Raw genomic sequence first — 26,927 nt, 5'->3', positions numbered from 1 at the left:
CTATTAATTGGTTACCCCACCAATGGTGAGGGCCAATGGTGAGACTTTTTGTTTGGGGTTATCCGAGACCAATGGGAAGGCCTATTTGGAATTATTTGGGACCTCCCCTTGACCCCTGAAAGAGTCCTAACTGGGACCTGGAGGTCAATATCAAGGCCTTGGCAGAGTCTTGTGGCCATTTTGTCTGTCAGCCATGTTGTCTGTTTGCCATGTTATGTCTCTTCGTTTCCTTGTACTAAACTGCCTCAACTGCTGCCTCAGAGAGTTCATACCCATATTCTTAAGGGGGTGCTGAGGCGCAATGGTCATTCTTCTGTAGTTACTTCCTGCTGATTAGGACAGTAGACAAGGCATAAACCTCTCTGGCCATTCTACTGAGGTTGAGGGAAGACAGGCCTGTCCCCCTGGCTGTAACAGGATGAAATCCCTGCATGCCTAATAAGGTGTTGATTCTGTAAGAAATAAACTCAATTAGAATTTTGAAGATACATGGTCTCACTGAAAGGATAAAGATGATGGTAGTGAGCAGGCCCAAAAAGTGGGCCAGCTATGACATATTGGACCATGAGAGTGAGAAAGGCCAGGTACCTTCAGAGGCTGCATCTTCCCAAAGTTGATGGAAAACAGCATTTTTTCTTGGCTTCTTTTATGCTATTGGTTAACTCTAGGGAGAGATTGTGGTACACCTGCTGGATTTGGGGATTAACTGCCAACCCCAGTTCCCACAGCAGTGGTTATGCCTAGGACAGCTAGGAAAGGTATGGAGAGGCACTGCCCTAGACGTAAATTCACAAAGACAGTATAAGCAAAAACAAGATAGGCATATGGCAAGCAAAATAGAGACAGTACTTAAAAGACCCATTCCATTATCTTATAGGCACATTCATTAACTACTTAGAAAATGAATTAAGTTTACCAGGATTTTTAACATGTTCAATAGCCCTCTGCATATGATCTAGAAGGAATATCATCATGTTCATCAGGCATCAGGCATATAGATACAATACTTAGTACTAATCAATGCATAACTTCCTCTTGAACTGCAATTGATATATCTAAGCTTGAAATTTGCAGTGCCATAAATGTTGTCTCTTCATGGGAGCAGGCCATAATGCCAATTGTAGAACACATTATTTTGAAAATGTTTTTTATGCTTAGAAAAGACCAGATGAATATATCTAATCTGTTACCAGTGTGTATCTCTGGTGATAGGATTACAAGGTCAGTTTAGTTTTCTTTTTTGTGTTCTTCTACATTATGATATTACTATCTTCTACAATATCTACATTATTTTAAATTATGTAACTTTAATTTCATAAAAGATATCTGCTTCATAACACACTATGGTGGCAGCTCATTAGCTGAGTATTCATTAGCTGAAGGGCTGTTGATTCTCAGTAAGAAAGCCTTCATCCATCATGCTGCTTCTCTTTTATAAAAAAATATGTGTATTAGGAAGCAGATGTGGCTCAAATGAGTGGGCTCCTATTTACCATACGGGAGGCCCTGGGTTCAATTCCCAGTGCCTCCTGGTGAAGGCAAGCTGGCCTGCACTGCAGAGAGCTGACAGCCCGTACCACAGACAGCTGGTGCAGCAAGATGATACAACGAAGGGAGATGCAGAGGAGAGATACAGCAGACTAGGGAGATGAAGTGGCACAAGCAATTGAGTGAGTCCTTCCCATACCAGAGGTCCTGGGATCAGTTCCTGGTGCCTCCTAAAGAGAAAGATGAGAAGAAAAAGACAAGCAGACATGGAAGAACACAGTGAATGGACACAAAGCGGACAGCAAGTGCAAAGACAACAAGGGGGAATAAAAAAAAAAAATGTACTTAAATGATTTTAGTCTAGAGAAAAATTGAACTACATTTGATTTTATTTTGCATTTTAGTATATGAATTGTAAAGTTGCTCAAATGCATCAAAACTTAATGTTCTTTTACAACTATGAGGGATTTTTTTTCATTTAGCTTTTCCTTCATAATAAATAGGTTTTACGGAAAGCTACACATGTCGTTCAGAGTGAAGTGGAAAAATGTGTAGAAGATATAATGAAGGAAAAGAATGTTAATCCTGAAAAAGATGTCAGGTATGCTGTTTTTATAGTATTCTTTTTATATTAGGCATTTGTGTCCTGTGAGCTGCAGACATCACATACAGTTCTAAAATATTAGAGCTGAAGAGGTTGTGGAGATCATCTGTCACTTTACCAGATGAGGAATTGAGATCCACAGAGGTGAGGTAATATGTATGATAAAATGCAGCTAGTGATAAAAAGCAGATCTAGAGGCCATAACTCTTAGTCTATAATCGAGTACTATGGCTAGTATGCCATCTGCCCTCTTTAATTTGTCATTACTTTCCCAAAGTTAAGTAACTTTAGCTACTCTGTCCTTCAAAGTTGAGCTCCTATAGTCTGAGTTAGGTGCACTTGCTGTGTCCTCATATAGAGCTCTCTGTCATAGCATTTAATCTACTGTACTCTAGTCGTTGATTTATTCTTCCCTAATAAATTATAGGTTAAGTGCTTATTCACTTTTTGTGTTTTTAGCACTAGTACACTTACTAGAGTGTAGGTATTTAACAATTTTCCTTTATTTCACTGTGAATATGGAGGAAGCAGAAATTTGTTTTGGATGCAATAGGCAAGGATACAGAGGAGAACTATGAGGCTAGTTCTGCAGAAGAGGTGACCTTTGAACTTGACCTTGATGAATGAGTAGGAGAGAACATTTCATGCAGAAGAACAGTGGCAGCAAGGTACAGGCATAGAAGTACTTGAGTATCTGGGAACTATGGGGATTTCCTTGTGTCTGGAGCATTGGATACATGCAGTGGCTAAAGAAATAATGGATTGCTAGATTAGAGTCTTGCTTGCCACACTGAGAGACTTAGATTTTGACCTCTGTTTTTTAAGCAAACAAGTTACATTATCAGATTTGTATTTTAGGATGATGGAGGAAAGATTTGGGGATGTGGGAGATGGGTAGAGAGAAAGAAGAAGAGGAAGAGGACACTCTTGAGATATTCATGCAACAAATGACAAAGCCATATATTACGGGAAATGGAGATATGAGGATTGCTTTGAGGGACCTTTTAAAGATAGAATGGATAAGAATTTGGGGCCCTTCGGATGTGTTGTTGATAGATAGACAGAGAGAAGGATCAGAACGCAGAGTCCTATCTTAGAGAACGGATGGTTAGTGATGCCATTAATAGATATAAAGTATTAAGGAAAAGCATGTTTCTTCAGCAAAGTTAAGCTGTTGAATTTGGGAGAAACTGAGATAAGTGGCCATGGAGCTATCCATTATATATTTGGAAAGTTAGCTCTGTTGGTGAGAGTTATGAGATTGCCCAGAGAACATATGAAAAACAGAAGAGGACAAATCCTTGCAGTTGCAGTTTGCAGTTCCTACCATGTTGTGCCTTCTTTCTAGAATCTGTTCTACCATATTGTACCATATCCTATATAATTCTTTGCATAATGCTTATGTTCAGTCAAGTCTTGTTGCTTATTTATTAAACTGAAAACCAGAAAATACTTTCTAAATAAACATGAACCACAAGGTACAGAGGCATTACTTTATTGTGATAAGGTAAAGCATACTAATTTTATCATTTTCAGTTTTAAAATTTGCATGAAGGCATGCTTACTGCAGATATCGGGTTATAAACAGCTCTATTTGGATGTAGAAAATGTGAGAAAAAGGCCATATGATTCTGATAACCTACAACATGAAAAGCTACTCCTCAAGGTAAAATTTCATTTTCTATATTTTGAGCTATTGAACACTATAAAAATAAGTCAGGCTTGAAGACATATGTGCAAATTCTAGAGGTTTGTTATAGCCATTCAATTTCTTTGCCCTTTTAGAGAATATTATGTTGGATTTCATTGATATAAAAAATATTTTCAGTTGACTATTTCTTATAAGTTTTGATAAATATTATTGACTATATTCAAATTTTATTTATTCAGGTAAATTTTAACCATATTCCAATAAATAAACTATAAATTTTATAAATGTATTCAAATAAGTAAACTTATAAAGGGAAATCTTTTCAACCAAAAAGTATAGGTCCACAAACTTCAGATTTTTCCCATATTTTTAAAATATAAATTGCTCTTAAGCAATATAAATTAAGCATTTTTTTTCCAGCTTACTCTCAATATGTGAACATGAATATACCATTTTCAGATTATTATGTCAAATCTTTTGGGATTTATGGAATGTTAATTGCCAAATAATGGCAGAATAGATTTAAAAATTAAGTAAAGAAATTAAGAAATATTTCATATATCTGAAGTATCAATACATAAGGCCAGTGTGGTGCTGAAATTAAAGAATATTAGACTGGAAATAAGGTTTAGAAGTCATCTAATTCAGTTCCTTTATTTCAAGGATGAGAATTTTAAGGCCCAGGGGAGAGGAAGTGATTTGCATTAGATTCTGGAATGATGGGAGCTGAAGTAGAGCCTGAGTCTCCTGCCCTTCCATTACACCTATTCTAATTTTATTTTTAAATGGTTAAATAGCAATGTGCTGTTTTCTCTAATATGAGTTATGAGTTTGTCATAACTAAACGTATTGTGGAAAGAAACTTCGGTATTATCTAAGTTAGGAAAGTCTAGAATCTCCTATTTGAAGCATGCTGACCGCAGTAAGATTAAGAGACACAAGTTTGAAAACAATAAACCCTATAAAATTCAAAAATAAAACTTGATTGTATAAAATGAGAATAACAAAAGTTATTCTTAGTTACCTTAGAGAGTTGTGTAGATTGAGTTTTTATATTTGAAGTTTTAGAATTGTACATGATAAGTTATTGGAATTTAACTGCTGTTTATATCATTGTCATGACTATTCCCCTAATTTCAAGCCCAATCTGTGTAATATCTTCCCTCTTGAATGGGTATGGTACAAGTCCTAGCAATCTATTCAAGGGGATTTTTGCCTTGTGCTTCATTTTGAAACTCATTTGCAGAAGTGGAGAGTGGGTTGCTGGCAGTATCTCACCCAGCCCCACTACACATGAATCAGTGGTCTACTGGGTAGAAATCTGCAGAGATCTGTGTTGCTTTAAGTGTAGTTCAAGGACCACCTTCACTAGAGTTAACCAGTCTTTAATATTTAGATTCTAAGGTTCCACCTTAAGCCTACTAAATTAGAATCTTCAGGGGTGGAACCCAGAAATTTGATATTTGTATGTACAAAATTTTGAGATCCACTGGTCTTCCTAGTCTCTCCCCACATCGAGATCTTATCAGTGGCATAATCCAACCACTTTCTGAACTCATAGGGAGATGCTAATGTGAGCAAATGTGTCGGTAATAAAAATAAAGACCAGATAAAACCCAAGTGATTAGACTTAGCTGCACAGAGACCTAACTCCGTTTTAAAGTAAGTCTTCATGTTTTATTTTTGGTAAAAGGATACTCTTTCTATTAGGAGTCCTAACAATTCTGAAATGATAATGGAAAAAATGCAAATACATCTCTTCTGCAAATTTTCAAAACTTTCGTAAGTCTATTATGTTTGGTGACTTGTGGTATTGAATTTAGAAAATAACTAATTTTTTTTTACTTTATTTTGCATTAATTCCCTTATTGGTATCTAATATTTGATAGCTGTTCATAAATCCTCAGTCTTGATGAATGTATTTCCTTAAAACCAAGTCATATTACTTTTTTTTAAAACTATGAAAATTTGTTAAACAATAATCATATAGATTGGAATAGTATCATTATCATGTTCTTAGTGATCCACTCCCTAACTCAGACTTATTTTCCTTCTTCTAATTAAGGACTGAATACCCTCTATTAAAATAGAACCTACTTAAGTAATACAGTGTTTGAGGCAAGAGTCAAGTACATAATACTGTGTTCTTAAGCAGTTGAGTACTTCTGGTATATTACGTATTAATTAGTAAATAAAGACACCTCATCGTTTTACCTGTTACCTTTACAAACCTACTCTTTATATTGATCTTTTTACTTGGAATAAGTGTACTACATTTTTTAGAACAAATTCAGTCTGTGTTGAAACTGTGTTAGAACAAATTCAGTCTGTGTAGAACAAATTTAGTCTGTGTTGAAACTGTGTTAGAACAAATTCAGTCTGTGTAGAACAAATTCAGTCTGTGTTGTCCACAAAAACTGGTTTGACACCATTCCACTGACTTTAAACTATGAGAAGGAAAATGTCTTGGTAAGTTAAGATTATTATTATTTGTAACATGGAAGCATGTTTATACAGCTTTGGAATCTTCTAATGCCCAAGAACAAACTGAAGGCTAGAATCTCCAAGCAGTGGGCTGACGTTGGTTTCCAGGGTGATGATCCCAAAACAGATTTCAGAGGCATGGGCATACTTGGATTAATCAATCTTGTGTAAGTGAAAATAAATTTTCTTTTCTTTTCTAAATGAAACTGTATGCAATATCCAGTCAGATTAAATTTAAATAGTAATTAATATAGTTATTTCATTATGATCTGAATTCAAATAGCTGCAGTGCTACAAGTGTTTAATCATGAGCTGGCCAACAATATAAAGTCATAAGACCTTTACTTGTGTATGTATGTGTGATTTCTTTATTTACAAATACCTTTCCTCTTCCTTTCTTTTCCTGACATTCCTTCTGAGGCCTCCCAAATATGTACACTCTTTTCTCACTACCTTTACCCTCTTCCCTTTTCCTCTGGTTCTCTGATTCTATTTTTGGAACTACACCAGATAAAATGATAATAAAATCTCTTCACACTTGCTTTTGCCATCTGTGACAAGTGATCTAAATCTGTGACTTTTCAGCGTCTCTATGAACTTTCCTTTTTCTTCTCTAATACTTGTTCTTGGGCACATATGTGAAGTCCCAAAGCCTGTAACTCAAATCAGAATTGAGAGCCAAAAGTTATTTAGAAAATGAACTAGAAGGTTAATTTCTTCCTATAAGGATATGCAACTGAACAGATTCTGGTATTTTAGTCCATTACTGAATTGTGATTTACAGATAATAAAATGTGTGCAATGGGAAACCTGACTACTAACAAAGTTTGGGTAATTCTTGCTGTGAAGAACAGTCCTGAAATTGAGTTAAATTAGGTTAATATTGAGAGAAAAATTTTAGGTCCAGCTAGGTAAGACTTGGGAAAATAGAATATATATTCTATTTAGTAGAATAGTAGTAGTAATATAGTAGAGTTTCAATATCTACTTTTTTTAAATTGCAGAAATATTTCATTTTCTGTAACACCTAAATTTTATGAGTTTGAGAAGTTTCTATAATCCCAGCTCCCAGAGATAAACAAAATGCAGTAGACATAAATAATAATATTTGTAACAAGAATAATTAGAAACATTGAGATTGCCTATTTCCCACTTTGGTAGAAGCTTTTATTTGGAATTTAAGTAGAACAAATGCCCTTTAATTTCATTTGGACAAATTATAAAATACTTTTAAAATTCATTGTTTTTTAGGACACATGGATCTTTTGTTTTGGCTCAAGGACCATCTTTCTTCCTGTCACTTCTAAACTACTAATTTTTTAACAACAAAGATGTTTGAACGTATTCACCCTCAGTTAAATATATGCTAATACTGTATTTCCTTTCTTAACTTTCTCTTAGTTACTTTGCTTCTGGCTGTTTTCCTCATAAGTCAAGATTTCTGAGCATCTGGCAGAAACAATTTAATTTTGCCTAAAGCTTAAATAATTTAATAGAATTAGATTTTAGACTATGGCAAGGGACGCTGATATACTTTTTAAATGACTTAAAGATTTTTTTTCCTATTTAGAGCTAGTATGTACTGAATGAACAATTTTCAAGGTTCAAATATATTAGTAATTTACTGCCATTGGGATATTAAAAATGGGGGAAAATATAGCCTTTAGTTCTATTCCTGTATAATGATATTGTCCTGATTATGGAGTTACACATCAGGATCAAAATAAAGATATAGTCAAGGAATGTGGCAAGTTGTTAAAATACTTTTATGTAATTTTTAAAAAATACCTTGACTTTTGTCAGCTAATCTTTTAAGATACCCTGTTGATTTGATAGTTTGATAGATAACAGACTTTTGGTAATGAATGCTGAGACAACATATAAAAGAAGAAAAGATGTATAGAAAAATGAACTCAGGAAAGACTATAAAATCAGAATAGATGAGGAAATAGAAGTAGTAAAAAGTAGTAGAATATGCAAGTTATGAGCAACAATGTAAAAAAGAAAAAAGGAAAAAAAAAAGAGATTGAAAGGAAGAAAGAAACTCAATGTGAATTAGTTTTCCTTATTGTATAGATAGGGTTTGACTAAATAAGTTCATTGAGAAAGTTAAAAATTATTCTGCTGATTGACTATTTTAAGGGTAATTTGATTATTGAAATACTAATGTAATACTGAATTACATTAGGAGTATCATGTACAAAAATGAAATATAAATACAAATAGCCTACTAAGGGATTTTTAGAGCCAACTTGAAAAATAAGATAGCAATATTAGAGTATTTAAGAAAAGCATTATAATAAAGCAGGGTTTTTTTATGTTTGGGAGTTTATAGAACCTTTTGAGAATCCAATGAAAGCTTTTTATGTTCTCTCCCCAGAAAATCTATACACGGAAAAAAAATTGTGCATAATTTAAGGTACTTCATGGCTCTTCCTTCCTGTATTTCTAATTTAATAACCCCTGCTTTAATAGGTTGAAAATTAGAGCCAGTGAAGAATAATGAAAGTCTATGGTATTATCTGACAGAAGGAGGATTTAATTAGGAATTCCAGTGCTTTATGCTAATTTCAATGATTGTGCCCTCTAAAACTTAAATAAGTCCTGGAAATTCATTTTTTATTTCTACTTCTTATCCTTACATGAACCATCAATCAGTCATCATATATGTGCATGCGTATGATTATGAGATGAACCAAAGGTTTGAACAAAAGATTTGGTTCCTATTTTTAAGAACTCAAGGAGGTTTGCATTAGTACAAAAGGATATATAAGCCTACAAATCGATTGTTTTGTATATTTCTCTTGTACCTGCTAATATCTCTGTTTTATGGCCAATTTTACTTTTACCACCGGTCAAGGAGGTCTGGTTAGTGCAAAAGAAAGGTTATTGACTTTCTTCTGATGCTCTTAAAAATGACATTAAACATACAGATTTAAGTTGATTTAGAAGGAATAAGCCAAGGTGAAAGGAAGAGTGTCCAAACAGGTATATATTGATTTTTTAAAAATATATTATTTTGTAGAAAATTTAAAACACAAACATAAAGAACTCTGGTTTCTTTGTTTTTTGAGGTACATAGAAAGTCTCTTGAGAAAATTTATTTTAAAAAATAATTTAGTCTTTCCAAGCTTCTGTGTCCTGTGCTAGATAGGTCTGATAGCTCTGAACTAAATTTTTATTTGGAAGCATTTGTAGTTCCTGAAGTGATTTGAGATGCTGAGTGTGATGGTTGTGACTGTAGGCTAAGACTGCCATTTTGACAGTAATGTTTTAAATTGCTTCTAAATATCCTAAATATTGAATGATATATGTTCATTTCATTATTTTTTAAAACTTTTTAGGTATTTTAGTGAAAATTATACCCGTGAAGCTCATCAGATTCTTTCCCGTTCAAATCATCCAAAATTAGGGTAAGCTGAATATATTAAAGGCACTGTAATCGTCTTCACAATAAGATGGTTAGATAATCTGAATTTGAAGGTATTTATTCAAAAGAGATTATTTTAATTAATAAGAACTTTATAAAGGACATTATGTGTCATGTTATTTGTAAGGCTAAATGTGATCATGAACCAGTTTTTATGTATTTCAGTATATTTCTGTCACAAGATATATTATTCTATAAAGTGGAAATAAGGGCCTTTATAAAATTTTTGTGAGAAATAGATATGAAAATAGGAATAGGAAATAGTTCTGAAATAGGAACAGGAAAATGGAAAATAGCTTTTAAAATTGTAAAGTAAAATTGAGTCATATTATTTTATTTACCAATAATATCTAATCTTTGAAAAAGACATTATAACAGGTGTTAGATTATGAAAGTAAATTCCCCTGGTATTGAAGGTGGAAATATTATTCAGTGTTATTTTAGAAATCAGTGAGATATTTTATATTTAGTACTTTTTTAAAGGGATTTTAGTTTCGGGTATTTATGTGAACAGAGCTTTATTTCTCAGACTATATCCAGAAAATCAGTAGCCTTTAAAGAACAAACTTTTTGGATCCATTCTAGTTTATTTTCCTTAATATGTAGAGATTATCATAAAGTCAATACTGTGCTGCTAATGGAACAAAGTAATCTATTTAATTATTCCTTGCCTAAATTAAATTTTATTCTTTGAGTTATTTGGCTAGCTGGTATAACTGGTAATGTTTCTGACATAGGTATTCTTATGCAATAGTTGGAATCAATCTTACCGAGATGGCTTACAGCTTGCTGAAGAGTGAAGCTTTGAAGTTTCATCTCTACAACTTTGTTCCTGGTATACCAACAATGGAACACTTTCATCAGTTTTATTGTGAGTATTAAATTAAATTAAAACTAGATATTTTTATTTTATTTTTATTAGTGAAGTTGTAGGTTTACAGAAAAATCAGGTATAAAATACAAGAGTTCCCATATACTGCCCTATTATTAACATCTTGCATTACTGTGATACATTTGTTATAATTGATGAAAGAACATTTTTATTATTGTACTATTAACTATATAGTCCATGGTTTACTTTAGGGTTCACTATAAACCCAGATACTTCTAAGAGAATTTTAAAACCATTAGGTATGTATATAGTTTATACTTGTTGTTTTATTATTTTGGATCTTTGAAAACATAGGAAAATACAGGTCCCTAAGAGTATTTTATACTTCAGTTTATATATTTGCTATAAAAAAAATTAATTAGGCAATTTCTTGAAAATTTAGGATTCATGTAGTTTTTCTCTTCAGCATCCTTTTTCTAGTTAACTTCAAAATGAATTTTCTCTCCTGAGCACTGGTTAATGAATACTACTGTGTCAAGGACAACCCATTTGTAGATTATATTGTTGCTACTGTAAGTAAATGTAGTTTATAGAAACTTTTCACCACCACTGTTTCAATATTTTCTTGTGGTAGGTTTGGGGTGCTTGTCCACAGTTCCTAAAGCAGTCATGATTACTACCATTCCATTAACTTTTATTGTGATTATACTGGAAACTGAAGATTTAATCAAATAAGTCTAGCTTAGCTTCACACTCTGCTTTTCATCTTTTTGTGCCTTTAGAATGTCATCTAGATAATAACTAGTTCTTTGTGTTTAACTGGGGCATTTTTTGAATCACTGGCCAACTCATCACTTCACCTCCATTATCTCCTTTACCACAACACCCCACCCCCACCCACCAACACACTTTACTTAATCCCTAATTCCAATTTTTATCTACATCGGAAATTTCTCTTGAACTTGTCAGCTTTTCTCCATCCCCATTGTAACTGTACTAGTTCAGGCCTTTTTTACTAGGTTACTATAATAGCATTTTAACTAGTCTTTCTGTGATATCTTCCAGTTCTTCCCCCCATTGAGGGTATTGTTATCTAACATGAAAATTTAATGATTTTACTGCACTGCCTAAAATTCTTCAAAGGGTCCCCATTACAAAGCCCTATAATTCGAACCGTGTCAATCTTCCAGACCCATCTTTTGCTGCATCCCCTCCCCTGCCTCAGTCTACAGTTATGCCATACCAATCTTCCTTTTGTTGCTCACGCATGTTGTGCTCTCTCTTGCTCCTGGAGCTTTGCAGGTGACGTTCCCTCACCCTCAAACGCTGTTCCTGCTCCCTCCTTTCTTCCCAGGTTAGGCCTACTCAGCCTTCAAACCTTGGTTTAGACATGACTTCTCTGAGAAGTCTCATCAGAGACTTTGTTCCTTCAGTTAGCCATTTCTCCCTCCATTATTCATCTTTCCTTCTCTACAGGAGTATTCCCATCAGATTATAGACCTGCCTTGAGTCAGAGTCAGCCAGCCTCCTTTTTTAGGGGTTAGGCATTTTAAACAGGCTTTCATCCAAATCTGCTTCTTCCTTCTCCCTGCTCTCCAGTTCTTTTCTTTCATCTGGTTTCTTAGGCATTACTGGTTTGTCTGTTTATCACTGGTCTTGCTTGCTTCTTCAAAACCCCAGATCTCCCAGTGACCCTTTTAGCATGGTGCCTAAAGTCCTGGTGCTTTGTTCTCTGCCTCTGCTATCTGCTTTATCTAGTGAACTACATCCCATGTTTAATGCTGTCCATTGAACATAAAACAAATATAAAAATACCCTATCAAAACTTCTTTGTATTTAAATAAACTGGGGGAAGAAGGTGGTAGGTAGGAAAGCAGTACAGCATGACCTAATAAATCCGGCATTTTTACCCGAAAGACCAGTAACTGAAGGCTTTCCGGGTACTGTTGGCTTCCAGTGCATAGCCCCTCATCACCAGCATCTCAGGTGGCTCCTGTCTAGGAAGCACAGCAAAGTAATCGGCGAAGTAGAAAAGTCATTCTAGAGCCCTTTCAATTGCCTTGTTTCTATCAGATTAAATCCTTAAGAGCATTGGATTATCCTGGAAGCAAGCTTATGGTTTTCAGATTTTTAAGAATGTTTAAACACTGTTCTGGCTGAATTTTATATCTGTTAACTATTCAGCTTTCAAGCAAAATCTCAAAAAATTAGGTTTTCATATCCATTTACCAGTAGAAGTTTCAACCTTAAGTACTTCTGATTTTCTTCCTAAAAGGAATCTGTTCTCATTTGAAAGTAATTGGAGACCCTGTTTTTGAACATACATACTTTTTTGCTAGGGGCTAATTGCTAATTAGCAAATCAGAATTCCAAGGTCATACTTTCTATCTAAATTAAAGAACTATAAAGATACTAGCTTTTACATTTTTTACCCAGCGATATGTCCATCTTCCCCTTCTCCCTTTTATCTCCTCTACCTTTTGTTTTTAGGTCTTTTTCTATGTAGGAAATGCTGGGAAAAGTGAGTAATAATTGCACTTCTAAGCTCCATTCTTACCCTCTTGCACATCTAAAATGTGAGCTTGTATCCCCTGGAAGTTTGCTGACCACTGGAAGAGCAGGAGGGCTTGGAGATCTCAGAATCTGTGTCTTCCAGATATTACTGTCCAGGATGGCTCCCTTCTAGAGATTGAGAGCCACAGTTGTAGTTGGATTTCTGGTTCAGTGGATCCTTTGTTTTTTTTCTTTTTAAGTACAAAAGAAAATACCTCAATTTTAAAATACCAAATAAAATAACTTTAAAGCAATAACAGTTTCATTGAGGTAACCATGAAGTTCACCCATGTTAAGTGTACAGTTCAATGAGTGTTAGTAAATTTGTACAAAATCACATAATCTGGGTTTAGAACATTTTCTTCACCCCAGTCAAATCCTCAGGCTGGTTTATAGTTAATTCCCATTTACTATGTTTCCCTTATTTTTAACTCCTATTGGGAAACCTTAAGTGCCTCTTCTGCTCTGGTTAGAAGCAGTAGAAGCACACAGGGATTTTTTTAAGTTTTGAAATTTGGGGTTGTGGTTCCTATTGAGTCTAGTATTCCAAATCTTCCAGAGTCAGACAAACAATAGACATGCGTCATGGAAACAATGCTTTTCCCATCACTTTCTGCAAAGCTTTTGTAGCTTTATGTCCTGCCAGCTTCCTAGAATTCTGGTATCATCTTCAGTTTCTTGATATTTCATTAAAGCAACTTAGGCATTACAGTCTACAATCTGTGAGTCAGCCCTTCCTCTGACACCATTATAGATCAACAAACTCACTCTGAAGCAAGAAGTTTCTAATAATTGACACTTGAGCAGTTTGTTCCAGACCTTTGAATGGGTTGCATTACCTGACAATAATAAAACAATTTTAAAGGACATATAAGAATGGTAAATAGCTAAAACCTAACAACCAGAAACCCTAAAACAAATAGTATACCATAAAATTTAGATAGCTGTTTTCCTCCCAGAATATTCATTTCCAAACTTTGTGATTGTATATCCCTCAGTATATTGGGGGATGAGGAGGAGGAAGAGAATGCAGACTCTAAATTTGTATATTTCTGGTTAATTTCTATACATGTATTATGGTCCCTAATGTATTTATATATACAAAAGAAATTTTGAGTGAAATAAAGATTTTAAAAATATTATTTAAAAATAATATTAATTGCCAGCCTTATGTCATCTTTTAGAAATAAGAAGCAGATGTTATTTTTCTAGAGTCCTCATTTGATATTTTCACATAATGGATAATAACCTATTTTACCATATATTGAAATTAATCTGAACTCTATCTTAAACTGACCACATTGAAAATGATGTTTCAAAGATGAAATGTGGAAAAATGTTAACTATGAATGTTTGTCTTATTAGTAGTTTATAAAAATGGAATTTCTAATTTTTCATATTCTGCAGTTGTGATCATGTAGCCACAATTTTGTGTAAAGCCAGTGAAGCCTTTTTCCCCCTTTTGTTATAAGTCACTTTGTTTTATTCAAGTTTTTTTTTTTCTTTTTTTAAGGATACTTAGATTACATTAAAAAATAGGGAATTCCTATATGCCCTGCTCCCTACCACTCCCACATTTTCCCACATTAATAACATCCTTCATTAGTGTGGTACATTTGTTACAATTGTTGAACACATTTTGGAGCACTGCCAGTAAGCGTGGATTATAGTTTACATTGTGGTTTACACTCTCTCACACAATTTTGTAAGTTATGATAAGATATATAATGGCTTGTGTCTGTCAGTGCATTGTCATTTAGGACAACTTCCATGTCCCAAAAATGGCCCCGCATTACACCTGTTTTTCCCTCTCCCTCCCCTCAGAACCTCCAGTGGCCACTGCCTCCACATCTGTGATAAAAGTTCTTCCATTGCTAGAATCACTCTGTTCTTGAAAAGCTTTTTAGAAGGGGAAATGAGATTCTGTTGGAAATGAAGTCCAGTTTATAACACAGTGGAAATTACTAACCAACTATGTGATTTGGACAATTAATTTAACCTCTCTGTGACTCTGTTTCCTATTCAGTAAAATCAGGCTAACATGAACCTGCTTAAAAAATTGTGTTTGCTTGAATGTGAAAGAAGGTTTAGAGGTGGTTTTAAAGACACATTTTCTGTTATAAAGTATATTGGTCAGCATGTTTATTTTCATGAAGGTGAATTTGGTTACTATAGGGAAGATATGGGAAAAAATGTTAAGCCTATTAAGAGTTCATGTATTCTTTTTAAAAAGAAAAGGTGCTGAGTTCATTGAAAAAGCTGAAATAACTCTTAGATTTAGAAATCAACCAGAAAACAACTTTCTCATACTTTATGTTTGCCCAATGTTTTCTTGCAACTTTCATTTTTGTGCTTCAGGAGTCTCTGGGGAATAATTTTTTTTCTACTCCCAAGATAGTTTTGAAAGTACTAAATGACAAGTTTGAGGGATTTTGTTGCTTTCTGAGACAAATAGTAACTGTACATTAAATATTTTATTAAAATTGCTATTTACTTTGAACATACAAAAATATTTATTATTAAGTTCCTCAGGTTTCTAATTGTTTAAGATTATTCTTGATTGTTGTATCCTAATATGGAATTTAAAGGATAATTATATACTTTTAATGTGGTTTAGCTATTGAGCACTGTATTTATGTTTTGTTTTTCTTTAACTGCAGGTTATCTTTTCTATGAATTTGACAAGTTTTGGTTTGAAGAAGAGCCAGAAAGCATTATGTATTTCAACCTCTACAGAGAGAAGTTTCATGAAAAGATTAAAGGACTTTTGCAGGATTATAATGCGGTGCTTACTTTAAAAATATAAACCATCCATAATACCTTCTATTTCTACCATATTTTGCACACAATAGAAATTTATATGTTGAAATAGGGATTATCTGATCAATTACACTTATTATATATAATTTCTTACAAAACTGTTTCAGAAATTATATTTAAGAAAGCTCTTAGACAATCAGTGTATGTTTACAGTTATTTATACACTGTTCTCCAAAGGTACCTTACCCTTCCAAAGATTCCCTCTGTAGAGTCATTTAAACTACAGTTTGGAACTTGGGACTTAACAACCCATTTAGTGTAAATGTATGAATCAGGTATTTGTATTGAATCAGTTGATTAAAATGTGTAAAAATCAGTTTTCATTTTTATGTGTTGTAGCTATCAAGTTGGTATCTTTCAAAAGCTCTTTTAAGATATTTTGATTTTGTAGTTTGGAAGTAGACTCTTTGTTTTCTTTGTTTTAATTTTATTTCTAGGTTAAGTAAGAGGAAAACTTCTTCATGATTTTCTTTGTCTCTCAGTGACACGTCATAACATCACTTCAGTAGTGGCAGCAAGAGCATATATATGTCAGGGAGGATGAAGAATCATGCCTTCCTCTTTGATTTTCCTTATTATTGAACATAAAAGATAATGAGAAAATGAAGGTATTGATGACTGATTGTTGTTGTTTTTTTTAATGTACCACAGTGTTATTTTGAAGCTTAACAGCATTTTCTCATCTTCAGTACTTCATTTTCATCAGTTGTTTAAAAGAATCTTAGTGCTTGGTGGGAGGACCTTTATGAGGCTGTTCTGTCTGTGTATATGAAGAGATGTGTTTGCGATGAACATCTTCATTGTAATCACGGGACAATTCCTATTTCAATGAAGCTGTCCTTAAAAAATAAGAGGAAAACTTAGAGCTTTTTGAAGATCTCAGTTAAACATTGTTGGCTTATTTGACGTCCTCTTAACGCTTGCTTCTCTGACTAAATGGTATTTCTAGATGATGATGTATAGACTTGATGGTTATTCTTTGTGTTAGTCTCTGGGATTCTACAGTAGGCTGAGGATGATGATAGCTTTATTCTTCTAACTCTCAGGAGAGCAGCAAGCATTATCAAGGATGATCTAGTGGTAAGATTCTAATGCCGAGGGATTTTTTTTTAATGTGTTTATGACTTTTGTACTCAAAGCAAGACTAAAGTTTAAAGATAGGAAAGTTCATCTGATTATTAAGTTCTCCTTAAATACTGTAGAAATCACCCTGTTCAAGACATAATTCAATCTAAAACATGATGATATTTACCACATCTTTTAATGTGATGTATACCAAGTGTTTAAGGACTGGCTCTTATGAGATATGGGAAGCCCTGAGACTTTAAAGTATCTGCTCATGTCTATTGACAAACCTCTGTCTTAAAACTTGCCAAAGAGAAGAATGGTAAGAGATAGTCCACTGGAAAATAACATGCAGCATTGCAAAGCACATACATTGAAAGTGCATGCGTTAATATTGCTTTCTCAACAAAATGAAAATGTTCATTTTATTTCAGTGGCAATCTAGCTTTCTAACATTATAAAAATTTTAAAATGTCTTTCTCATCGGGGACTTCTCAAACTTAGGAGTATCTTTTTAAATTTTTAAAATTTTATTTTACTGTTTTCATGTCTTATCATCCACTAGATTTCTAAGATGTGTTGCAAAATTCTGACAGCAATCAGGTATTAACCATGGGTTAACTACTTCATGGAAAGCAATTCTGTTAGTCTTTTCATTTTTGTACTGAAAATATTTATATTTTAATATTTCAATGACTGAGATCTTGAACTGATTTAAACCTTTGTCAGTAAACTTAATACAAGACTTATTAGAATGTGGAAGGAGAAATTTAAATAATTAAGTTTTTCCCTTTCAGAGAGAAAAAACTTATAATGGTTAAAAAATCAAAGTTTGCTGAATAGTACGTTTTTTAAATCCACCTGTTTTCAGTATATTGTTTTGTTTTTGCTTAAAATAATCACTAATACTTTCAGATAGTCTTATAGTGAATTCATCTACAAACCAACAACAACATATTCTAATCTGGAAGGCAAGCTAAATGTCACCAATTGTAAATCAGAATGTGACATGAGCTGATTTTTATGTGGTAGTGACATACTTAAAAGCAATATATAGTATTTATGTCTGCCTACTTTCCTTTGTTTTTAACACGTGTATGTTAGAATTCTACGTAGTCTTAAAATCTATATTTAGATTCTTACCTATTTCTATAATAGTTAATATAATGCCAAAGTAGTATGTTTTGACATTATAGTAATAGAAAAATTATATTTGCTTTGAGCATCAAGAATTGAATCCATGTTGAAATGAATTTTTGCGTGTGGCAGGTTGAAAGGAGTTTGCCAGTGACAAGAATAGTCTAAAAATGTAGTTAAAAGGGTTATAGTTCAAATATGTTCTGTAAGACAATCTTTAAAAAATGGGAAAAATCAGGAGGTATCTGTGATCCTAGACCAACCTCTCTGCATTTAAAGATGATGATATAGGTGTCTTATTGGAACTATTTACTGTTTAGAAAAAAGAATCTTTTTCTTGAAAATGCCCATCCTGATTTATTTCTATTTTGAGAGCTACTTGGATTTGTATGTATTTTTCTACGTGAAAATATATGAACTCTTCATTTTTATTCTGGTGTTCATAATTGTTCATGTACTGTTTCTCCCCATTGAGAACATCCAATGAAATGGGACTTGGTCAAAGATTTGTTCAAAGGAGAAGCATTCCATGGGCATGAAAAGTGAACTGCTCAATGCCAGGACAGAAAAGATTAAACTATCGTTGTGGCACAGAAAAGAGAAGGTTTGGCTTGGAGGGCAATAATGTTCATTATCATTGAAATAATGTTTGGGGACCAGCAGCTATTTTCTCAGGATAAAGCTCCACCCCACTTCTCTATGAACAAGCTTGGGGAGGATTAATTTTCATTTACATATTTATGAACCTCTCCATATAAACAATTTTTAATGAAAATAAATGGAATTGTTAAAAATCTGAGAGAGCATGTGGCTTGAACTTTTGCTTTCTGGCTTTGACTTTTGATGAAGAAAATTTAAAATGTAGTGCAGGTAAAACAACTGCTTCATTAATAATAAGAATTCTGTGTTTCTGTAAAAGTATTTAAATAATTAAGTAGTAGCTTTCTCTGGGGGAAAATGCCAATTGACAAGTGACAGAAATGGATTTTTGCCTAATTTGGATAAAACAATTGATTTCTTATGTAACAGCAATAGTGTGAAATGTGATGTCACTTTGGAATGTTAAGCAAATAAAGAATATGTTGAAATTGTTATAAGCATTCTATTGATATTTCTGTTTTAGTTCCCTAGGCTGCTCAAAGAAGGTATCATGAAATGGGTTGGCATTAAACAATGGGAATGAATTACCTTACAGTTTGAGGCTGTGAAAATGTCCAAATCAAGGCATCATCAAGGTGTGATGCTTTCTTCCCAAGGACCAGCAGCCAGCGATCCTTGGCTCCTTTGCTACACGGCAAGGAACATGGTGGCATCTGTTGGCCTTTCCAGGTTTCCTTGCTTTCAGCTTCTTGCTTCTGTGGCTTTTTTCTTTCTCTCTATTCATTCTGTTTATAAAGGACTCCAGTAAGGGATTAAGACCCGTCCTGAATGAGGTAAGTCACACCTTAACTGAAGTAACCTCATCAAGTGATCTTCCTTACAATGGGTCCACATCCATAGGAATGGATTAGCTTTAAGAACATGATTTTCTGGGGGAACATACAGTGCCAAACCACCACACTACCCATCCTCTCCAACACTTACATAAGTCATTTATGTTTATGAGAAATTGCTTTTTATTTATCTTTTAATCATCCCTATAAAGCAGAACATAAATTATGATTTTTTATGACTTTTTAACTCATCCACTTATTACCTTCCTAAGATATTATTGAACGAAAACTTACTTCATTTTAAAAGAAACCACCAGAAATTATATACACCCCACCCCCAGTTCTTACAAAGGATAAGAATAATTAATACTTTACTGGACTATGATTTTTCTTCACACTGTATCTTAAAGATACTTTCATATTACCTACCTAGTTTCCTCATTCCTTTTTGTATAGCTTCAAAGTGTTCCAGTATTCATACATACATATATATGTATATATATATACACACACACACCATACATACATACTGTATATAATGATGTATACCATAATCTTACATGGAAAAGAAACTTTGTAGGTGTCATTAAGAATCTTGAGAAGGAAGACTATCCTGAATTATTCGGTGGACCCAGTAATCAAAAAAGGCCCTACAGAGGGAAGCAGAGGGAAACTTGACTATTGGAGAAAGTGATGTGATGCAGATATGAGCTAATGACTGCAGCAGCCTCTAGAAGCTGGCAAGGAACTGAGTGACCCCTGAAACATGCAGAGGGACAAAGCCCTCCAGCCCATTTTAGACTTAATGATCTCCAGAACTGTAAGATACAAATTTCTGTTGGTTAAAGCTACTGAGTTTGTAGAAATTGGTTAGCATCAGTTTTCAGAAACCAATATACCTGCATAAGAAACAATGGTTTGTTATAATCTAAAACTGGAAGCAACTCAAATGCCCATCAGGCACAGAATGGATAAATAAATGGTTGTATATTCCTGCAATAGAATACTACAAAGCCTTGAGTTTAAGTCTACTGGAGCTATATGAAACAAATAAATTCTAAGTATATAATATGGGTCAAAAGATGCCTTTAACAGCATACTGGATGATTTCATTTCCATAAAGTTCAAAAATAGACAAACTAGGGAAGTGACTGTGGCTCAATCAGTTGGGCTCCCGTCTACCATATGGAAGGCTTTGCGTCCGGGGTTTGCATCCGGGGGCCTCCTTGTGAAGGCAAGCTGGCCCGCACACCGTGGAGAGCCGCCAGCCACAAGTGCCAACTCAGGAAGGTGAAACAACAAAAAGGGAGACAAGTAAAAACAGAAAAGTGTGCAGTAAATGGACACAGAGCAGATAAGCAAGCTGCAAGAGGGGGGCGGGGAATAAAAATAGAGAACATGCAGTGAATGAACATAGAAGAGCAGACAGCAAGCAAGCCGCAAAGGGAGGGGGGTATGGAAATAGACAAACTAGCCACATAATTTAGGTATGCTAAGTAGTGAATTAATTTTTAAAAATTATTTACCATAAAAGTCAAGATGTTTCCTTCTAGGTGGCTGTGACAGGTGTTTCTGGGTGTTTGCAACTTTCTGTTTATTGAGCTTCATGATTATGTGTTTGCTCACTTTGTAATAATTCATTAAAATGTTCATTTGCTTTATGCACTTTTATGCACGTGTTACATTTCACAAATATTTTCCCTTTTTTAAAAAAATGAAGAATATAGGCAGTAAAGGTAATAATCAAGCAGGAGACGTTCAATTTACTTATGGCCTTCCCTCGATGTAGATAATGGCTTACCTTGTTAAAAAGAGTATCAGACTGTGAACATTGGCATTTGCTTTGCATGAAAAAGAAAAACTGCCACGTGGTGATATTAGGCCTCACGTAGGGGATTTTTCCAAGATTGTCCTCCATATCAGATGAGAACATGAAGTTATCCAGCACTCAGTACATCCCCAGGTATACTCTTGTACCAGATTTCCTTATTGTAGATTATGTAGCACAGTCCATAGTCTGCCTTGGCTTCATCAATTCTTGTTTCAGCTGTTCAAAGTACACAAACATGACAACATTCCAGGATCTGAGTCACAAGAAGGAAGGCATAAGACTAGGAAAGTGCACGTCACCATTTTATGTGTTTGAAATTTTTAATGCTATAATAGAGGCAGTTTATGCTTCTCATTTTGTCATTCTTCTCAACTGAAGAGACTTTTAAAAAGTACCTATTCATTTTTTCCTCCTCTGCCTAAAACTCCATTTTCTCTAGATGACCTATACTATTTTAAAACAACAAAACCCTAATGATTATATCTATACAAATCCATAAACATTCTTTCAGCCCCACCAAACAACATGTCTCCTGCTAAACTACAGAATAAATTATTGATTTCAAATGTCTGTCTGCAATAATGAATGTTGGAGAAAAAGATGTCATTGGTTAAAATTTCCTTGAATAAATTTTTAAAGCGCCCTAGCCTATAAAAATTGCTCCAAAAGACTTTTAAATTTGAAAGAAAATAAAATTATTGTTACATGGTTAGTGGCTAATAACTAGCACATCGATTTTAGGTTTATTTTACAATAGCCTTTTTTAAAAATCTGTATTTTCAAGTGTAGAATATGGTGAATTAGAACATTTATATACTGTGTATGAAACATTTATACTGATTTTATAAGGTTTGAGGCATTGTTTTACAATTTTAAAAGATTATAGAATAGTATTGTTTTATCTCTAGTGTAGTCTTTATTAATATTTTGATAAGTTGGTTTATGCTATACTTTCTTAGGAAGGTAGTTTCCTATATAATATTTTTGTGGAAAAATGTGACCTACTGCACAAGACCCATTTCTAGCATAGTGTAAGAATTACCCAAACAATACCATTTTCTGCATCACTTTTCTAGATTTGTGGCAATGATTTTCCTCTAGTTTTGCTTTAAATATAATTTTTTAAAAAGCCAGGCCCACCAAATCAAAATTGTGAAAATCAAATCTTGTTTTCTCATGGTCCTCTATTAAGCCTTCCCTTCACTTTATAGCTCTCCCGTATTGTACTGTCTACACAATAGTACAATATGACAACAGAGTGCCAAAGTAAAAATGGATGAAGTAAGCAATGTGTTCACAGTAATAACACTGAATGTTAATGGCCTGAACTCACCTGAACAAAAGATATAGACGGATAGAATGGATTAAAAAAATATGAGCCATCTATATATTGTCTACAAGACTTAACTCAGATATTGGGACACAACCAGGTTAAAAGTGAAAGGTTGGAAAAAGGTTTCCACACAAATAGTAACCAAAAAAACCTGGAGTAGTGATAATATCAGACAAAATAGATTTTAAATGCAAAACTGTTATAAGGAATGAAGAATACCATTATATACTAATAAAAGGGGCAATTCAGCACATAAAAATACTAAATTTTTATGCACCTAACCTCCATACCCCAAGATACATGAAGCGGCACATACTGGCAAAACTGAAGGGAGAAATAGATGTCTCTACAATAATAGTGACTTCAATACACCACTGTCAGTAGTGGATAGAATATCTGGACAGAGGATAAATAAAGAAGTAACTTGAATAATATGATAAATGAACTAGACTTAACATTTATAGAGCAGTGCCCCCCAAAACAGCAGGATATATATTCGTTTCAAGTGCCCATTGATCCTTCTCCAAGATAGACCATTTGTTGGATTACAAGTCTCAATAAATTTTAAAAGATTGAAATTATACAAAATACTTTGATCATAATGGAATGAAACTAGAAATAAATAATAGACAGAAAAAGGGAATATCTATAAATATATGGAGATTAAACAACACACTTTTAAATAATCAGTGGGTCAAAGAAGAAATTGCAAGAATTCAGCAAATAGCTTGAGACTGAATGAAAATTAAATACAACATATCAAAACCTATGGGATATCATAGAGGCAATGCTAAGAGGAAAATTTATAGTCCTCAATGCTTACCTTAAAAAAGAAGAGCTAAAATTGAAGACCTAACAGCACACCTGGAAGAACTAGAAAAAGAACAGCAAACTAACCCCAAGCCAAGCAGAAGGAAAGAAATAAAGATCAGAGAAGAAATAAATGAAACCAAAAACAACAACAACAACAACAAAAAACAATAGAATCAATAAAACCAAAAGTTGGTTCTTTGAGAAAATCAGCAAAATCAACTTACCCTTAGCTAGATAAAGAAAAAAGAAAACACAAAAGCAGAAATGAGAGGGGGACATTACCACTGACCCATCAGAAATAAGATTCTTATAAATTCTCATATTTTTAAACGATATCTCCTGTTGATTGTTTCCCTAATAATACTTATACATTGTAAAAATAATGTTTATAAATTATCCAATAAAGTTATGATATGCAAAGATTACTCAAAGCAAAAATAATTAAATCCACCGAGGTAGTCACTATCATATTCATTTTACTACCAGTTCATTGCCTGCTCTCTGTCTGGTCTGCTGTACATAAAAGAGCCTCTGATGTTTACTAGTGGTATGATCTTATGCATGTTACTTAACCTCTCTGATATTATTACCCAATCAGAAAATGGTTTTAACTCTTTCTACATCACAGCATTGTTGAATGGATTGAATGATGCGCAGAATTACGTGCACATTGCAGGGGGCAATAGATGGCAGAGATGAAGAGCCTGGGCTCAGAGGTCAGAGTACCTGGGTTTGAACCTTAGTTCTGCCCCTTTCTAGCTGTGTGACCTTGGGGGGCTCTGGGTTTCCCTTTCCCCATTAGTAAAAGGAAAACAATAAGAGCACCTTCCTAGTTGTCATGTACATGAAGCACTTAGAATAGTGCCTGGCTCACAGAAAGTATTCACATAAATGTTTGCTAAACTGACAGGAACTCTTGGTATACACTGCACTCAAGAAATATTAGTTTAGGGAAGCAGATTTGGCTCAACAGATAGAGCGTCCACCTACCACATGGGAGGTCCAGGGTTCAAACCCAGGGCCTCCTGACCCATGTAGGAGCTGGCCCATGTGCAGTGCTGATGTGCACAAGGAGTGCCGTGCCATGCAGGGGTGTCCCCTGCATAGGGGAGCTCCATGTGCAAGGAGTGTGCCCCATAAGGAGAGCCACCCAGCATGAAAAAAGTGCAGCCTGCCCAGGAGTGGCACCACACACACACAGAGCTGATGCAGCAAGATGATGCAACAAAAAGAAACAGATTCCCAGTGTTGCTGACAAGAATATAAGTGTACACAGAAGAACACACAGTGAATGGACACAGCAGACAGCTGGTGTGGGGGAAGAGGGGGGAAGGGGAGAGAAATGAAAAACAAATCTTAAAAAAAAAAGAAATATTAATTTCTTTTCCTTCTTTCCTTAACCAAACTCACTAAAACTTAAATCTAGGTTTTCTGCTCTGGTCTTCCTCAGCGTTAGAGATGGTATGAGGAACTCTTAGAGGTAACAGCTTTTCTGACTCTCCTCACAAGGACTGGTTTTCTTCTCTTCAGAGGTTTTCCAACCTTGCTGTACACCAAAATTCCTGGGGAAGCTTGCTGCAACACAGGTTACCTGAGCCCCACCCTGAAAGACTCGGATTCAGCAGGTCCAGGGTGGTCCTCCACATCAGGGTTTTTAACAAACTCCCTAGGTATTTCCAATACCCAGTCACCGTGTGGAGAGCTGCGTTAAAGTGTATTTTGCAGCCCATTCAATATTCTCCACATGGAAATCCAAGGCAGGCACAAAAGTTCCACGGCTGACAGGACAATTTTTCAAGTATATACCTGCATCTGAAAAATAGATTTTGCACACTTTTTTATTTCTATGAACAACGATTTCCCGGCTAAAATGGAGGGGGTGTGGGTGTTCAAATGATGTTTGCCTGTCAATTTATTATGAAGACCACCACTCTCTGTGTTGCAAGCAGAGCCGTGCTGAGGGCTTATGACCTGGCCGTCTGCCCCTCCCGGTGATGCTGGTTTCCCTGCGGTGAAAGCCGCGGGACGGTATCCTAGAGTCCCATCCTAGGGGTGGAGTGCATCTGTTTCTGCAGGCCAGCAGGCAGCTCGCGGTAGGTTCATTGGCCCTTCCGTTTTTGCCAGTGTGGCGACTGTTCCCAGGAGACCTTTGTACTTAATAGCATGGGATTTCTCACCTTCACCTTGGATCTAGAAATGAGAAAGGTACAGGTCAGAGGGAAGTGAAAAATGTATAACGACGCCCTACCTGGTGAGGAAAACAAAGCCTGGCCTCAGCCGATCCTTTGGGGAGAAACTTTAAGCCAAGATTTTTTCCACTGTGTTCCTAATTTGGTTCCTGTCCCTTCTGAGCAATGCCTGCCCCCATACACACACACACACACACACACACACACACACACACTTTGGCTTCGAAGCTCGCTTTAAACCTACCCCCTCCTCGCCTCCTTGAACTCTCCAGAAGCTTTAAGGCAGTACGATGGGAGGAATATGCCCTGCTAAATCAACCGGGAGAGGAGAGGGCCTAACTTGTAAACTCCGGGAGGCGCTGCTATTCTTAGTACTTAGAACGCTTGGCGCGCCTTAACTTTTACATCAACCCATTCTCGGTGGCCTTGTGGGTCTTCCCTTAATCCCAGAAAAAGTTCCAATTTCCCGTCCTAAAGCACAGGCCCTGTGATAAGTCAGCCTGTCCTCCCAGACCGAGAAAAGGTAGATAAACCAAACCCAGGAAGCAAAGGAGTTCCCACTAACGGGGCCCCTGTCTGCCCGCTGGGACCGAGCATGCGGCCCGAGCTGCAGCCCCAGGCTGGCGGCCCCAGCGGAGGAGGCGGGGTGCACCTGCCGCCGCCTCGTTTCCCGCGCGGGGGGTGAGCCCGCGGGAGCCCTGGCGCCCCATCCCCGCTCGCCCCCGACGGCCACGCTGGAGGCCCCTAAGCCGCCTCTGCTCGGGAAAACCGCCCAGTATCCCCCACGTGTTCCGAGAGAGGAGACCACCAGCTCTGGCGCTACAGCTTGCTGGCATAGCAACGTTGAAATGTATGGAAACAAGAGAGTAAGAGGCAGGAGAACAGAAATAAAGCAAGGATTAGCCTAGAAATGCCATCTGTTCCTAGAAATGCCTTCTGGGCAAGTAAGAAGGTAGAAAATAGAGCAAAATAATATCCTTACGTATTTCAACAATGAAATGTAACCAGAGGAGCGGGATGCTGTGTCTGAAGAGAACTGTTCTTTTCAGATATAGCCCATAGATGGTAGCTGACTGGTGTTCTAGTGATGGTTCTAGTGATGTCCTAGTGATGATCTTTGTGTGAGAGGCGTGCTGAAAAAGAAAATCAATGTTATGGAATATTTTTTGCACATTTCATTAGCATTCATCAACTTTTAACTATTCGGAAGCTTATCCTTTGTACTGTTTCAAGATTTTGAATTTTTATGCAATGAGTTATTAAA

General features: G+C 35.3%; 1 protein-coding gene across 5 annotated transcripts in view; it reads left to right on the top strand.

Annotated features, from left to right (window-relative positions):
* ELMOD2 (ELMO domain containing 2) overlaps window positions 1-19,156 on the top strand; it is a 39,451-nt gene extending 20,295 nt beyond the window's left edge. For all 5 annotated transcript variants that reach the window (XM_058288539.2, XM_004471938.5, XM_004471939.5 and 2 more), the window contains exons 4-9: window positions 1,992-2,089; window positions 3,629-3,758; window positions 6,261-6,394; window positions 9,572-9,640; window positions 10,395-10,528; window positions 15,703-19,156. In XM_058288539.2, coding sequence (XP_058144522.1) covers window positions 1,992-2,089; window positions 3,629-3,758; window positions 6,261-6,394; window positions 9,572-9,640; window positions 10,395-10,528; window positions 15,703-15,848 — 711 coding nt within the window. In that variant the 3' untranslated portion in view covers window positions 15,849-19,156. The remainder of the gene's footprint in view (window positions 1-1,991; window positions 2,090-3,628; window positions 3,759-6,260; window positions 6,395-9,571; window positions 9,641-10,394; window positions 10,529-15,702) is intronic.
* The last annotated feature ends 7,771 nt before the right edge of the window (window positions 19,157-26,927 follow it).

Source organism: Dasypus novemcinctus, chromosome 1, assembly GCF_030445035.2.
Source record: "Dasypus novemcinctus isolate mDasNov1 chromosome 1, mDasNov1.1.hap2, whole genome shotgun sequence".
NCBI classification, from domain to species: domain Eukaryota; kingdom Metazoa; phylum Chordata; class Mammalia; order Cingulata; family Dasypodidae; genus Dasypus; species Dasypus novemcinctus.
The sequence above is the reverse complement of the archived record's forward strand: the minus strand, read 5'-3'. Positions and strand labels throughout refer to the sequence as shown.